The sequence below is a fragment of the Carassius gibelio genome, chromosome B23, assembly GCF_023724105.1.
Source record: "Carassius gibelio isolate Cgi1373 ecotype wild population from Czech Republic chromosome B23, carGib1.2-hapl.c, whole genome shotgun sequence".
Lineage (NCBI taxonomy): Eukaryota > Metazoa > Chordata > Actinopteri > Cypriniformes > Cyprinidae > Carassius > Carassius gibelio.
Genome location: NC_068418.1, coordinates 18,416,158 through 18,433,775, shown reverse-complemented (window position 1 = coordinate 18,433,775; position 17,618 = coordinate 18,416,158). Strand labels below are relative to the sequence as shown.

General features: G+C 37.3%; 1 protein-coding gene across 4 annotated transcripts; it reads left to right on the top strand.

Annotated features, from left to right (window-relative positions):
• Window positions 1-264: 264 nt before the first annotated feature.
• Window positions 265-17,334, top strand: ctnnbip1 (catenin, beta interacting protein 1). Of its 4 annotated transcripts, none has more exons than XM_052593647.1 (4): window positions 265-432; window positions 6,639-6,756; window positions 7,115-7,205; window positions 15,517-17,334. In XM_052593647.1, the coding sequence occupies exons 2-4, from the start codon at window positions 6,661-6,663 to the stop codon at window positions 15,573-15,575; spliced, it is 246 nt and encodes an 81-aa protein (XP_052449607.1). In that variant the 5' UTR covers window positions 265-432; window positions 6,639-6,660; the 3' UTR covers window positions 15,576-17,334. The 4 variants fall into 4 exon arrangements, with proteins under 4 accessions (XP_052449607.1, XP_052449609.1, XP_052449610.1 ...); XM_052593649.1 differs by having other exon boundaries at window positions 270-432; window positions 6,642-6,756; XM_052593650.1 differs by having other exon boundaries at window positions 270-539; window positions 6,642-6,756.
• The last annotated feature ends 284 nt before the right edge of the window (window positions 17,335-17,618 follow it).

Sequence of the window (17,618 nt, the reverse complement as noted above, 5' to 3'; positions counted from 1 at the left end):
ACTTTTCATTCCTCTAATAATACATTACAAATATTTCATAATATACTATAATGATAAACAATTAAACTTTTTTTAAGAAATATCAGATAAGTATTAGATCAGTGTTTACTTTTAATTTCAGAATGTTATTTTTTCATTACTCTTGTTATGATATACTAAAATATATAATAAACATATATCAATCAAACCCATCACTTTGCGTGCTCACTGATCACTGAGAAACACGCAATAAACGAGCAGCGTCACAGCGCCCTCTGCTGGCGACGGTCGCGCGGCGCACCGGCAGGAACTGATTCAGCAGCGGCGCGTTTACGCTCTCGAGTCACTCCAGCGCTGCCGACTGTCGGGATGTGACCCCGGAACAGGACGCCTCCTCATACACAACACAGCTCTCAAATACAACAAAAACGACAGAATCCTGGACCAGGAGAGGTAAGACGTCAAAGCGGAGGTGTTTGAGGCAGCATCTGAAAATTACGCCCCGAAACGAGGCGCGAGTCGAAGCGGTTTGGCTGTTTTTCTGTTGCTAGCGAGCTAATGTGAGTGAATGGGAATTGTGGGAACTTCATTCAGGGCTTTGTTACAGACCCTCTACCTAGTTTGTGTGTTAAAACACACCCTTTATCTTACGCACACCAACTTTTCTCCTTTAAACACTACAGTCGTAGATAAAAGACAGTTTGTTTTACTGATAGTCTTCATTTTAAAGATAAATGAGAAATATATACGCGCGTTTCGCCACAGAAAGAGAGAAGAGGACTGGAGTCAATCCAGTCCGCTGACTGCTGGACTAGTTCAGTGTTAGACAGATACTTTGTACGCCAAAATGTAATTCTGATCTCAATTGTAATAATAATGACATCGTTTTATGTTCTATACACGTTGTAATGTTTACCTTCATTGCTTTTAGCACATGAATCTGCTGCTGTGAATGCACAGATGTGTTTAAATGCTCCTTGTGGTTGCATTAATGCTTTTAATGAAACAATTTTTCACACCTGATTCCATAAATGCATCACCTTTATGATGAGTTTTTGTGTTTGGTTGGATCAATTTAAATTTATAGGTTTATTTGTTAATCCTAGACTCAGTTCAGAAAGAATCTCTGTCACTTGTGCCACATTATCATGTCTTAGTGGCAATGATAGGCTATTTTTAGTCTCTCCACACCCTAAACTCTTTGTGAATACAGAATACATCTGTGTGGCTTACATTCGGCTATGAAACTGGCATTCTGCCTGTAGTGGGCACTTGAACCGCGCTGGGTTTGAGAGCTGACTGGACAGGGCAGGGCCAGCTACTTGTGAACTTGGAAGTCAAACTGTATTTGCTTCAGTCTTCACGTTCTCTTGAGGGATTCTGGCTCTTTGAATCCAAGAAAGACGGTTCTCCTCCTTTATGGCAGGGAGGCAGGTGCGGCTCATGGACAACTCAACCTCTGCGTCCCGAAGGGAGATCCTCAGCTGCCTTTGAGCTACAAGCTTAGGCAGGGACTCAGACCTCATGCCAAGCCAAGCTTCATCACATTTGGTTGTTGTTGTGGGGAGCCCAGCCTCTAGCCCCTCTTTTTTTATGTCCATCAGACATAACACAGGCCGGGTTTATGCCTTTAAGACCTGCTCCTACATGATCAAGAATTTAGTGCCAGAGATCAAGGACTGATTTAAGTGAAATAGAATTTTGTGTGTAGGCCTATATATTCCTTTTTCTGTAGCCTATATAGTTTAATTCCCTTTTCTCTGTTCACAGAAATGCTGCAGGTGCGTTATGTGAACTAGCCACAACTTATGATGAAAGGCCTGACTTCCTGCCTTGAAATATAGTGTTTAAGCCTGTTTAGTTTTCTTAAATCATATATGGAGAGGATTGTCTTGTCATAGTTTCATATAGCTGTATATCTCTGACAGCCGGTGCAGCAGTGATCCCAAAGGAGCTTCCCACTGCAGTGGGTTTTGTATTGTGATTCATGACAAGCGCTGTGGTGCATGACAACCGTCTTGTGAAACGCTTATACTAGATGGATTTGAATACCGAGGCGATGAGTAAACAAAATAAGCCTTAGGAAACTTTCACTAAGATTTGAACCCCTTTACTCCCTGTCATAAAGTTTGTTGCAATTAAACTTATGGTGAATGAATTTCTTTAATTTAAACTGAATGTGTACTAAGCTGAAATTCAAAGTATAACGTTCCAAGTAGACTTTTTTTTAAATAGTTTTATAGTTAATGAAAATCAACTTATTTGTATATGAACTGTTTTTGAATTTACTGGGATTGCATTGCTGGATCATGCTTCATGCATTGCTAATGAGTCATGACCTAGTTATCAGTCACACCGGCTCTGGCTGCCTCATCTCTATTGTTGTCAAATACACTAACTATTGTTTCCTCACTGTATTATGACTAGTTTACCATAAAATCTGCTGGCAAGTGATTCAGTCATATCCATAGTTGGACTTTCTAGTGGCTATATATCGCAATTAAACCATATTTTATTTTATTGTTTCGTCCAAAGTAGACAGGAATGTGGAGGCAGAGAGAAGAGGAAGAAAGGTAAGGACAGTCAACCCAGTTTGTTGTAGGTGGTTTCTGGTTGTAATTATAATCTGATTATAACCCACTGGATGTGGACTGGTCCAGGTCGTTTTTGATCATGTAAATGGTTTTCAGTTTGGTCAAGGGTTGGCGCCCTCTGCTGAATCACCATTTCCTCAGGTAAAATGGAAAAAAAACCTCCTTTCATTCTCTTTAGTATTAGTTAATTTTTTACTCATTCAGTCCAGCTGCTCATGGAGGGGACGTGATGGTATTCTGCTGTCGCTGACAGAATTATTCTGGCCGACCGTACAGTTAGTTTTGGGGTTTGGTAGTTAGACTTATCCAATAATTCTTCAAGTCAGCGTCATCTGTTTCCACTGACAGGCACAGGTTGTGTAACATCCTATGATCCAAAGAAAATCCACTGTGTCTTGGGAATTTGTTATACCATGGAAAACCATTTGTGCCAATCATGTTTTAGATGGTGATTGGTTAACATTCTGGCTGCAAATACAGTAGGTTGTTTGTTTATTCTCATATTGATGAAGCAAGTCTTGAGTTGAATTATATGTCTTTCGAGGGCATCTTTTTTGATGAGCTGAATTAGTTCTGGCCAACAGACAGTTTTTGATTGCTTTGCATAAATTACATGGCTTAAAAAAATGCCCAAATAACACATCTTAATTTTTTAAACCATGTGCATTTCTAAAGGAGTTTCTTCCACTCTTCTCTGGAGGCTTTTCACTAGATGTTGGAACATGGCTGCAGGGATTTGCTCCCATTCCAACACAAGCATCAGTGATGTCTGCCATACCGCTTTCTGCATACTAAATAGAATCAAAGTGCACATATTCGGATGTTTCTTACTGAACTAATGCAAAAGATGTTTCTTGAATTGAAGATAGATTCTTTCTTAAGCATGTTTTCTGTCACACGTTCAAACAATTGAGGAATCTTTCTCAGCAAGTTGTTTGTGAGGATTCAAATGACTTGATGAGTCTATAAATAGCATTGCTATCTGGATTGTGGATCTCCTTCCAGAGCTTCTGCACCTTCCCTACATGGATAGTGGCAGGAGTCACTGATAAACTGATCTTTTGCAGTATCGTTGCTTTGGCTCAGTGTTATGACAGTGCGGTTTTGAAATAACATCCAGTCACAGTGACCAAACCAAGACTAAAACACTTTGGCTGTCAGACCATCTGCTTTTATAACAGGAATTTTTATTAATCTTCAAATTAACTCCGGGAAACCAAATGACCCAAACTTGAGCCTCAGTGCAGGCGGGTCATGACGGAACCAGAGGATAGGTGCTCTATATTTAGCACATCGCCACATGAATTGACATCTTCCACCGTTAAATCAGGAATAGTTAAAAATGAAGTCTAGTGGCAATAGCACTGCTAAAATACTTTTTTTTTTTTTTTTTTAAGAATCTTTTTTGGAATTGTTCTATCTATATGTATGCTATATTGATATATAGATAGATAGATCATGTATAATGCATTGTGTTTTTTAACATTTTGCTTCATACTTGGGGTAAAAAAATTGGAAACTCTGATTAAAGCATGTACAATTTTATTTGGTGTATTTGGTGTAATGAAAGGTTTATGCGGTTTAATGTAAAAAAATATATATATATTTTTTCCACAATATTTTTATAGCATATTCCTTTTTGCCCCACCATTCTTAAATGCATAATTTTTTACAAAGCTCATCAATCTGAAAAGCGAGGTGTGCTCTGATTGGCCAGCTATCCAGTGCTTTGTGTTTGGCCAAATACCATGGAAATGTTGAAATTTTGGAAATGTTACACCCCTTACTATACTGTGATGCGTGTCCCAGTCAGAACACAAGCGAGACAAGACAAAAACAATAAAACCCATTACAAACCAGGCATTTGTTGCATTTAGTGGGGACATAATTACAGGTTATAATGACTTAAACTGTGTTTTTACACGTTGTGTTGCGTGAACGCATATGTAATATGATCCTTTACATATATAATGTACTTACAGACTGTGAGTCAGAACAGACGGCATTGTATTCTTCTCTCCCAGGGTCAGGAAACAGTCCTCCATAAAATGTGCTGCACACATCTGAATATTTAGATACTGCTCTGGAACCGTGTTGTAAATGCAACTTAACCACTGATTTCTAGTTGTGTCCTCTTTTGGAAGGCCAAACAAAGTAGTTTAGAAACCGTGTCTCTACAACATGTCGCCAGTAGTAATAGTGAGAATCAAAGTTGCGCCTTCTTTCTTTTGTGTGAACATTTGGGCGGGGTTATGCAAATCTTCCCACACAGTGATGTAGACATGTGGGTGCATGTTTAAATGAGGCGTTTTAGGGGGGCGTGTTAAATTATATAGTATATTTTGAAGTTGTCATGTTGAGGCATGGACTTTTCCAGCTGCAATAAATAAAAATATGTATTGTCATTCTATGATTAAACTCAAAAGTTTTATAGTTTTTTTTTTTATATTATATAGTGAGAACTTAATTAATAAAAGATGCATATTTAGACTGAAAATAACAAATTATAAGTCTATCATCCACATATTTTAGTAAATATGCAGACATGCTCAAACAGAACACCTGCTTCTGAGCCTCGCGGTGTGCTACACATCTAAAGCCCTGAAAGATTATGGGGCATTTTTCAGAGATTCATGACCAGTGTCTTAGAAGGATGAATTAGGTGTGTTGTTATGCACTGGCTTTTCAGGAGTGTTTGCGGCAGATGAGCTGCAGTGATTCTGCCTGCTGTCTGGCCTGTCTCGTCTCCAGCAGGAAGGACAGTCATGATCAAAAGCGAGAAAGGGGGGGGCGAGCCGTCTCCCCCCTGAAGGTGTGCCTGGTGTCACAGAGCTGCCGAGCTGACGCTCCGGTCCCTCTTGTGTCTTTCATCTGCGAGCACTCTTCATCCCCCCACTGCTGCCAGCGAGACGCAGCAGAATAAAGTGCATGCTTTATTAAATATGAAGCCCTTTTGATGCCACAGCCCTTTGGTGACTGATGAGTCTGTGACTGTAGAGGAAATCTGCGTTAGTTATTTTTCCAGCGTTGCCTGTTTTTATGCCGCTTTCTGTCTTAAATGCCTTCCCGGCTTACATTAAGTAGCCTTTAGAAATTTAAGCTGTCAACACACCGGATATGCCATGGGAAGGTACTGTCATTCTTAAAGTCAAGGCCAGACAAACGTATCCGTCGTGAAATGAAAGGTTGAACCAGCTTTTCAATTAACTATAGGCTAACCCCACATCAAACAAGCTGTCAACATGTATTAGAGGCTCTTTGTGCAGATAAGAGGGTGAGAGACATCACAAGCTGGATGTCGGCAAAGGATTCACTCTGACACTTTCACAAAACCCCCAGAATAGGCTGTACTTGATGCCATTAGTTTTGCTCGATTATCAGTCCTTCGTACTGTATTTGATGTACTTCCTTGTCAAATCTTTTTCTTTTCTTTTTCTCCACATGACGTTGGTGTGAGATGCATTATTGCATTGATTATGGTTTAGATGGTATTACTGCAGTCCGTCGCTGTTTGTGTTTTCTATTTCTGGAAAATAACATTTGAGGCATCAGATCGTTTTGCAAATTCACTGGCTGCTGTGATTACTTTTTTTTGCTCCTCAAGGTCCTTTAAAATGTTTCACACTGAGTGTAAGTTTAAAAATAGGTCATTAGGAAGTGAGCAAGATGAGGGAAAGCAGGGAGCATGGTTAGATCTTCCATTAAATATGCATGATGGCCATTTATGATGCTGTCAACCTGCTCCATGATCTGAAGTGTGTTCAGACTTCACACACTGCTTAATTAGAAGCTTTCTGCATTCGGCAAAGGTTACGATGAGTTAATACGTTGCCTGATTGCGAACAGCTAGCTCTTAAGGGTTTTCCTTTAGTATAATATTCTATAAATCTAATGGAAACGGGAACTGCAGTTAAATGTTGGTCTGTTTCACATTTTTAGGCCCTCATGCATCATATTTTTTTTGTAGGAGACCCAAGCAGGAATGTATTCAACTCACGAGTTCTGAAAATAAGGTTTGGGATATGAATAATTGACTACTCTGTTTCTCTGTGTGCGGTTGCTCAGCAGTGCGTCAGGAGCAGGGGGGATGAACCGAGAGGAAGCCCCTGGCAAGTCTCCTGAGGAGATGTACATCCAGCAGAAGGTGCGGGTGCTGCTCATGCTCAAGAAAATGGGATCAAATGTAAGTGTCAGACCAGTGAGAATAAGACATCTTCTGATGTGCTTTAAAGACGACATGAGAGAGCTTAACTTTCAACATAACTAATGTGACACATTTTTGACTGTTTTGTGAGAATTAATGTGAGGAGCACATTAATTTTTCTGTCTGGATTAAATTAGATGTGATTGGTTAATATTATTTTCCCCCAGCTTCACAACCTTAGTTACATTTTTCATTGCTTACACTTCTTTGTTTTCCCTCAAATTTAGAAGCCAGTTATTGTATTGAATTGGATTACCAATTTATTGTTCTTTGAAACTGATCTTGTATTTGACAACTGGACACTGTGAAATTATTTTTTTTGTCCCCACCCTTCCAGCTGACACCAAACGAGGAAGCGTTTCTGCGGAATTATGCAGGCGTGGTGCACAGCCAGATGAGTCAGTTGCCACAGCACCCTATTGACCAGGGTAAGTCAACATTTACAGCCCGAACACCGCAGGCCAAACCTCCACCCTTTACCACCAACACTCTTATTTACTGAGCTACTGTACTTCTTATCACACTGGACATTGGAATATAAAAAGGATTATTGTCTTTCTTGATTGTTTAGATTATATTTGGAAATGGTGTCATTAAAATGTCATGCATTATAGAGCAAGTTGACTCTAGATCATGCATAAATTGGATTTGAACAAAGGTGAAATAGGGATTTTGTAAAAAGCGATCAACTTTTTATACAAATATTAGCACATTGAAACGTGTATATAAACAATATAAAATATTTTATAATCTTTTTTAAAATTATGTTTGGAGAGAAAGAGAGTGAGAGTGTGTGTGTATTAGAAAAAATAGTATTTTTGAATTTTTTGGACAATGTGCAGTAGCTCGTTCCACAAGGGGGCGCTAGCACAACATAAATGTTTCAGGTAGGCAGCTGAAATGCTATATATAGTAGGATAATTTCCTCTCTTTTTTAACTTAGATGATCAGCTAAATCTATAGGTTCAATGTGAAAAGAACTTCACTTAGTTGCTTCATATATGCCATAGTAAGAATGAAACTATAATGCTTTGTCTTACTAAGATGCATTAACTGTCATAGAGATTGCATGCTTTATAAAATAACAAGTCTTAATGTTGTGAATAACTCTAGGTGTATAGAAGAATGGAGCACACATTTTGTTTTCATTAAATATGCATATGAGGCTGGCTGTTAGGCAAGGATCCCAGTGCTGGGCTCGTTTTGGAAGGATCTTCATAAATAATGCAGTAGCAGAGGAAAGATGGATGTAGATGTCAATATGTTGTGCTTCTGGGATTTTTCTAGCTCGGGCTTTTTTTGTGAACATCTGTGTGTTTGTTTGCTCCAGCGTTAGGAAATATTCCATCGTCGATGAGCCAAACATTCTGATTCTAAGACGTTGTTATGATTCTAGAATAAGAAATGTAAATAGCAGCTCTGGATCAGTAGATGCTTGTGGTCTCCTGCAATATAATGAGGGTGAGATGAAAGGGAGAACACACTTAATGAACCACACACGGTGAAGTACAATAACCTTTGTTTAAAGCACAGACGAGGAGGGCTGTCAGGAATATGCTAGGAGAGTATCATCAAGATTAGTCTGTTTCTATTAGTACAAACTGTGACATCTCATTCCCAGGCATACTGGGATCTGTGTGAACCCTTAAATAAAGCTTGTGCTTAAAACGCTGAGGTGAATTGAAATGTGTTTAGTAGCAGTCGCTTATTTTACTTCAAATTAAACGGATAATGTATGATCATGACACAGCTATCTGAGGATTGAACTAATGTAATATTGGAGCAAATGCACTTCAGATCTACACATGCTAATGCTTTCTCTCTCACATCAGGCAAAATAGTGCCACATCTCAGGGGACTATACTGCAGTAGGATGAATTATTTACGTATCAAGCCGTCTCAGAGGGCTGCCTGTGTTTGCATCCAACACCTTGGAAAATGAGTCACCAAGTGACTAGTATATCTCCAGACATGCCAGTAATGCTTGCAAAAAAAGAAACATGCTGTATGGTTTTATATTTAAAGGTATGAATGATCTGTAGGCCTCTCAGATTTCTGGGGTAAATTAAAGAGTTGCTGTCTGTACAGTTAACAAGAACCATCTAATGAAAAGAGCTTGTTTGTGTGTAAAATAGACTAGGACCATCGAGGCTGACCCTTTCTCGTGTTTAACAGTTTATTTATTTTTCTCGGGAAAGAAATGTTTAGGAATGATCGGTTGTGAATGTGGTCAATTTTGAATTTAGTATTTTTCCCAGGTTGGACAGGTTTGATTGATTTCTGACACTGAAGGTTGTCGATGGGATCTTTTGACTATTCAGAACATCCAAGCATTGCAACAGTGAGTTTTGCACATGCAACCACCACCGCTACTTTCTCTTTCATAAGTGTTCAAATCTGGTATGTTTACTCCTTCTGAAGCTCCAAACCTGCTACTTTCCCTGTTTACTTGTCTATGGATTTAACACATTTGCATTCGGCACCATCTAATTGGTTAATTAGCATAGACACACATTCTCAATTTTGTAATGCAATTTTAATCATATCTAAGGCCTTGAAGTTTAGAAGATGAATCTGGATGGTGTTGTTTGTGGGAGGACGTTGGGCGTAAGAGAGCTTTGAGAGTTCAGGCAGCTCAAAGCTTCATACCATGCCAAGCAAACTCATTAACAGGCCTGAAGAAATAACTGCAGCTTAAATAAAACAATCAGGCGACTTACTTATACAGTAATTATGTTAATGTTTCTGAGAAAAAAAAATATAATTTTATAAAAAATTATTATAAATAACAAATATAAAGCCAATAACATAATAATAATAATTATTATTATTATTTTCACCAGAAATGTATGCATTACATTAAAACTATCATTACCCACTTTCTTCTAAATTAACAATCATAATAATAAATATTTTGAAATGGTAATATGCTGGTTTGAAATACTGTGAGATATATATATATATATATATATATATATATATTTATTTATTTATTTATTTATTTATTTATTTATTTAAAAAAATGTATTAAGATGTAAAAATGAAAATGAAATGAGATATAATAATAAAAAATGCATTGTACTTTTAAACATTTTATATTGTACTCGGGTTAAATAATTTAGGTCACATGTAAAATTCTTAAATGCAGCTTCATTGTGGATTTTTTATTTTAAAGCACCTGACATAAAATTATAGGATCATAATCACTGGTTATCTACCGTAGCATAATATGTATACATTAAAATAATAATAATATTAGTCATTTTTTGGATCCAAAAGGAGTGTGAATGGCAGGCTGTTCTCTGGCTGGACTCTGATCATCATTGGCTGAAAGCCGACAATGAGGCTGTGAGAGAGCTTGCCGCCCCTTTTGTGGAGGCCTTGGGGACTGAACAACAGAGCAAGTACAGTAGACAGTTTCCATGGCAATGGAATGGGTGGCAAACCGGGTGGACAAGGGCTTTGTGGTGGTGTGTGAATGAAGGAGAGGAACAGGCCTCATTAGAGGACCCTCAGTCAAACCGGATTATTAATTGCAGACGGATGGTGTGAGAACATCGCACTCGCTCATTTGCTGCGACAGTGTTTAAAAGGATGCTGCTCTTTTACATCCCCCTTACAAGCTTTTATTGTCTTTGTCGTGTAAGTGTTTTTTTTAAGAGTTCAAGGCTGTTCATTATCCATCTTTTTGACTGACGTGGCCGAGTCAACAGTCTGGTCTTGTGTCTGCTGGTATAATCCTCAGACGGTATAATCCCAGACTGCACCGATGTGACACAGAAAGCACATGTAAGACCCTTCATCACTAAAACAGTGACTCCTTGCCCAAAACACAGAAAACACTCATTTCTCATAACCATTTTTTTTTACTTCTGTAAACAGTCTTCATGTTGGCTTGAATGAATTACTTTTGCTAACTTGTTAAAATTAAAGAGCCTAAAAACCCATGTAATCGTTTACATTATGAATTTCCTCTCAGGCTCTGGCATTTTAAGCCTAGCCCAAATATGTCCAGTTTTTCATTATGACTACAATGGTTTTGTTTGCCAGCTGTGAACGGTTTGTTTTTAGGTGGTCCGCTGGCACAGTATAATAATGCAGTAGAAGTTATTAAACACCATCCTGCTGTTCATCGTTATCCTCTTCTGCTGGAGCAGATTGTGACCCATTTCTAATTGCAGTAATAATGGTCTAAAAGTCTACTTCCTCCGATAAGCAAACTAATGAGCCACAGAGCCGGCTTTAAAGAAATTTCAATGCTGAATGGGGAAAGTACACAGAGGGCCTGATGCTTGCTCATGCTAGATATAATCTTTGTCACTTGTTATTACACTTGTATCGTATATTTAGATGATTATGAAAGAAATATCTGTGATTGTGAGTCATATTTGTAGATGTAAAAGATTCTTGTGTGTGGGGGTGTATATGTGTGGTTGTGTGTCAATCCCACACACTCACTGGTCATGATCCATCACTGCTGGCCATGTTTAAACCACACTTCCTGAAATGGCCCACTAATACCATATCTGCTATCTCAACTCCTCAGCCGTGATCTGCTTGCAATTATCTTTTTAATGTGTCCCACGTCTGGTATATTATTACAGTATTTTATTGCTATTATCAGATGAAAGGTACGTCTGGGTTAAACAGAACTTTTTATTTATTTATTTAAAGGTGCTCTTTTTTTTAATGGCAGTGATTAATGTCACTGTAGAAATAAATTATGTATTATAAATATTTATTTCGTTTTTTTGTCTTTTCAGTTTTCTTTTCATTTAATATTTCCAGAGTAATTTTTGTTTATTTAATAATTGTTTTTGTAAAATTGAGTTAAAGTTAAATGTACTGTTTTTTTACTTACTTACTGCTACCACTTTACAATTAGGTCCATTTATTTATTTAGATAATGTGAAGTTAACATTACATAAAACTGGCAGATACAACTTTTAATTTTATTAATGTACTAGTACATTTTAGAATATATTCAAATCTCATATCACACCAGAAATTTCTATAAAAATAAAGGAAAAAATCGAAAAGTTGAAAATAAAGTATCAAATAGGGTTAGGGTAGGTTTGGGGAGGGCTTATATTGTCCAAATAAGGTGGCATCCATTTGATAATTTGAATTTAAATTATAATTTACACTCAATACGTTATTATTGCATACTGTTTGTTTTATAACATATACTGAGGTGCAGATAATTGCTGTTGCAGATAATCTGCTTTTTGAACTTAATTTAAATAACATTGCTAAAAAAAAATGTTTTACTTAGTGTAATAACTAATAAAAAACCATTGCTATTTTCACAGTGTAAATAGAATCTATTGCTATTTGCACTCAAATAGCCACTGCCTTTTTTATGAAGAGGCAACCTACACCATGTAATTATTATCTAATTACTTTGTACAACATTTTTAGTAATGCAGAACTTACTGATTGTGCCTTTAGCATTTAATCATCTAATAATATGGCATGTACATGCAATCATTTAGTGTTATAGAGTAAGTATCAGAGATCTCACCTTCACGATTAAAACTGCTGTCACTTCAGTATCATAGAGCACGGGTGATTTGTCATGATTATGGATTGCCATGAGATGTTGTTGTTAGAGGTTGAACAGGCCAGTATTGGAGATGCAGACAGCTGCTGTTTGTTCATAGATGTGATGAAGATCTGATTCTGAGCTGTTGCTAGGCGACGGCTCATGGGGGCTCTGACGTCTGCGGCACCAGAAAGACAGCAGCCGGAAGATGGAGAGCAACATTTTCATCCACGGTCTCTCCATCCTCCCTTCCACTTAAACACACATTCAGTTTAACTGTGAGGATTCTGAGAGCAGAAGTCTCGTCTTTGTCTTTGACCCCTCCTCACCATGATCAGACTGTTACGCAAGCATTATGCAACCTTAAAAGATGATACAGGATCAAAGACATGCTGGTGATGGTTTAGTAGCCGCAGTCTCATTTTCAACATCACAGTTTGGTTTTATTTGTGTTTGTCATGTTTATTGTCTATACAATAGTCATTTACACTTGTAAATTGGGTGTATTTTTATTTATATTTCAGCTTATGCAGAGACATTTCCTATAACGTATAAGTTTTAGTCTGTGGGGCTTTTATTTTATTTTGCTATAACAAAAAGCATCAGAAAGACTGAAATTAGACAGATTTTCAGTAGAATCAGCTCGTGAACAGGGTGTGAACCTTCGGTGTTTCAGTAAGGCACTAACAATCTTGTCTAAAGCTGTCTCTCTATGATAAAATTGTTTGGTTTTTACCCTAAAGATGAAAAATCACTTTTCTTATCCTCGATGGTTAACTCTTTCCCCACCAGTGTTTTTGAAAAAAGTTGCCAGCAACCGCCAGCGTTTTTGCAATTTCATCGATTTTCACAAAAATTTCATGGCCCCAAGAATATTTTGTTGTATGAATATCTTAACATGCAGTACATCAATCAACATTACATTTCCCTCTGTAACATTATATAGTTTTCATTTATATGTGGTTAGTGTTGATGATCAAATAATTTTTCAAATGCATATGCTTACATACGAGATCGCTGGTTTCTGCATCTTCCTGGTCTATGTTTTTGATCGGCACTTTCTAGACTCATTCAGGGGATGTGTAATTGCTCTACTTAGTATATAACAGTGGAAACATGGAAAATTACGTGTTCGCAGGGGAGCGTTGTTAGCAGGAAAAAAAAGAAAAAAAGATTCTTCTTGACCTGTACTGAATTTGTTTAAAATTTGAGTGATTTGTGGTTTTCAGTTCAGTACTTTTTTTATTTTATATTTCATATGTTTCATTTATATAATAACCTAATATTGCACAACTCTGCAGGAAAGTAAAGAGCATCATTAAAATACTCTAGCCTTCAGTAAAGTACAAAGGACACCTTTGATGTTTCCTGCATGTCTTTTACATTTTGAGTGACCGAGTATCTTAAACTCCTGGAGAATTAAACCGGTCGTTTTATGTAGAGGAAGTGGTATGGGTAGGGTACATGAAAGGCAGAGGAAATTAACATGCCGACATTCTGCTTTTCTGCTTATTAAGCTTTGACCAGGACAGTCAAAACACTACTTTCCTTCAGACATGTTTAGAATAAAATTAGCTCCATAGCTAAAACACTGGATTGCCAAACATGGTATAAGCTTTTCGGCTACATCAGCACTTCCTGTGCAGCAATTCCTCTATGACCTTCAAAATAATCCAGCCAGAGCTCAAGATATTGCTGTTTATGTTGTGTTTACACACTTGTGGTATTGTTATTAATCCGTGTTCAGCTTGGGACAGCTGGACCTACAAATCCTGTTTACCTTGTTTTCCTTCCCCTGGCAGGATCGTTAATTCAGGATTGCAATTGATTAGTGCCTTCCCTCGCTTAGAATCTGCCTCGAACCTGACTGAAATCACAAATCCACCGGTGACATTTTCATGTCTTTAGAGGACATCTCTCACAGTGTTTGTTTTCCCAGAGTCTGTATTTCAGATGTGGACACTAGTAAACTTGGTTTATAGAGGCTTTTAGATGCTTTTCTTATCAGTGTGGTACAGAAAACCCCAAGCTGTGTTTGTTACTGCAGGAGTTGTGCCTCATGCCGCATGCTACAAAAGCAGAAGCTGATGATTTGACCCTGACGTTAAGCTGTTTATGTGAATAAACTGAGGGCTATAGGTACCCGCTCTGTGTCCATTATTAATATGGTCTAGTTTGACTCTTATGAATGGACTCATGAATCCATCCAGTTCTCCAGGTCAGAGATCAGGGCAGCAGGAGTATGAATGTGTGAAATATTGATTTGAGGGGTCAGAAGGGTCAGTGATATTTAAAGAAAGCTCATCTTTACAACAGACTTTACATACTTTGGCGATGTATGCTTTGAATACCCAGATGACCCACTGCATTGAGCAACAGTTTTCATAATACTTTTACATGCATCTGAATTGATGCATTTCAGCTGTTCATGCATTCAGTAAGACTTATGCGCTAGACTTCTTTTTCTCCTTATTTCATCCCAATCTCAGTAATCAAGACATTTTTACTATGAGTAAAAAATACAAAATAAACCAGTCGGAGAAATTTAAGATGTACTACATTGTGCTGTTCTAAATTTTTACCATTGCATATTGTGTGCATGTTTGGCATATTACAAAATAATAATAATAATGAAGTATTCAGTGTATACTGTACAGTATGCATTCAGAACATAGCCCTGATTGTTTTTATTAACCCCAGTGTTACTGTAATTTTTACAAAAATCTGGAGCGTTTGAAAGGCAGACACTTGTAAGGCATTGTCTGAGTTTAATTACACACCACACAGCCTGTTTGCTCTTCAGCCATTATAATAACATTCAGTGCCACTGAACGAGCTCTCGTAATTTTCTCTGTTGTGAAGATTACATTTTCCTGACCTAATAAAGCCGTTAAGGATAATAGCTTGGAGAGTGGCTGCGTTTATTTTCTTACATGCAGTCTTTTGTGCAGTCTTGAAATAAGTCTTCGCAGTGCATGAATTATTATTTAATTTATTTAACATCTTCACTATTTCATACTGAAAATATCTATATACCGTTACTTGGAAATGTGTAATAAAATATTTATCTGTACAATTCTGTATATGATTGTAAAAAAAGTGTAAAATAATAATCATACATTTTATTTATTCCATATAATCTGTGAATATATCTGATGCCAATCTAGAAAAAAATGTTTTTGTCCTTTTCCCAGGAGCTGAGGATGTGGTGATGGCCTTTTCAAGATCAGAAACCGAGGACAGGAGACAGTGACCTCTCGCCATGTCGAGTCACTACAGTTGAACACAGCTGACTGATGGAGAGGGCGGAGCCTGAGACGAGAGAGGGGCGGGGCTCTGCTGCATGCCAGTTGCCCCACTTCCCCATTCCCCTCTTCTTCCTCACACTAACTGTTACACTATCGAGCCCTGCGGCCGCACTACCTGATGACTTATAGCAAGCAAGTCTGAAAGGGTTTTTAAGTTTAATTTTTGCATCACCCTTCCTTAAAATGGCGTTTTATATTTGTTCCCATGAGAGACTTAATGGACCAAGAGCTTCATTTGTCTGGTCAAACTACGAAAGAATATAAATCGCCTTATGGGTTATGTTATTGCAGCCATTTTTTTTCTGTGCATTTAGTTTCTTGTTTTAATTGTCCACAGGATCCTGCAGGTAGACTATTTTTTTGTTTGTTTACTTTATTATTTTCAGGGGTTTCGATTGTTTAGTAGTCGTTCGCGTCGCAGTTTCATCAAAATTACATTAATGTTGTTGTGGAGGATTGTCAAAACGGACGAGGCCCGCACACACTCACAGAACGATGTACACAAATGACCTGACGTTTCATGGTCTCTTTTTTCAATGTTTGGATTAATGTGAAATTTCATAATCTTTTTTTGCACAGAACGTGACAAAAAAGTAGAAAAGGGAACGAGTTGTGCCAACTGTGTTTTTATGTAAAATATTTCTAAAGGTATCTAATGAATGTCTTAGGTCCTTATTTATTTTTTCAGTCTCTTTACATTTAGACAAACACAGACCCCTTTTCAACTTCAATTCTGATATTTAACTACGTTTTAATACAAATGATTTTAGGAAACGAAATAACGACAAATTTACACATCAAATGGAAAGCCTTAGCCTTAAGCGTTGTAACATAACGTGCCATACTCTGGTTTGGGTATGTTTCAGCATATATTTGATCGTCTGATTCAGTGGTGCTAGTGAAACACACGTTTTTAGTTATTCTAATTGAAGTTGAATATAAGTTTGTGTGAATTCAGAAGATGCTAATCATCCAGCGACAACATAATGAAAACCAAACCTTTTTTCTATTAGGAATTCAATTAAATCAGTTTTGTGTTTTGGCCTCTGACCTTTTTGGTAACATTATTTGATGTTCAGTATTTAATGTGTATTCATGTTTTGACATAATTATCGTACCTTAGTGTTTTGAAATGACGCATGCCTGCATTGTGGTCTGTGGTGTATGTTCAAGTAGCTCTCTAATGGTCATAAGAGCCTTGCTGCATTAAACATCAGTGTACACCTCTTTTTAATCTGTGGATGCAAATCTTTTGAAAATGGCTTATAGTTCTCGCTAATATCAGCAATAAGTCATATTTGATTGAATGTTTTCAGTCATCAAGATTACTTGTCCATGTGACAGCTGCATTTTGACAGGAACATGCATCTGATTTCTTTTTAACTGTAAATCTTTATTTTGTCTATGCATTGTTTTTGTTTTTTTTAACATCAGAAGCATACAGTCTGTCTTACATGCACTCATTTCTGGTTGGGTTTGTGGCCTTTGAGCTTTGCATCCATTGAATGTCACTCTGGATTCTTGTTTAATTCATTGACTTCACTTGCATGTCATTCATACTCGCTTGAGCTGTTAAACTTTTTAATGTGAATTTATTTTCTTTTTTTTATTGTTTAAAAATTCGATTGAATGGTTGACCTCGTCCCTTGACTTAAATGCATCCAAAATCTATACCAACTGAACCATTAAAGGAGTTGAAAACTGCCTGTTGTATTGAATATACGTTTCATTTGCCATTATTTTGAAATCATAAAGGATAAAGTACTGCAGTGTTTCTTGAACCTTCTGTCTGGGAGATAAGAACTGAGCTGGAGGAAGATCTCATAATAAGGGCATATTTTTCTTCTCTTTATGGGAGTCTCTGGAATTTGCTCTAGGTTCTGATAAGATACCAGCACAAGAAAAACAGAAGAAAGACTCAATAGTTTATGGATGTGCAAAAAAAAGTTAAACTTCAATACATGTGCAGATCATAATGCAATTTAATA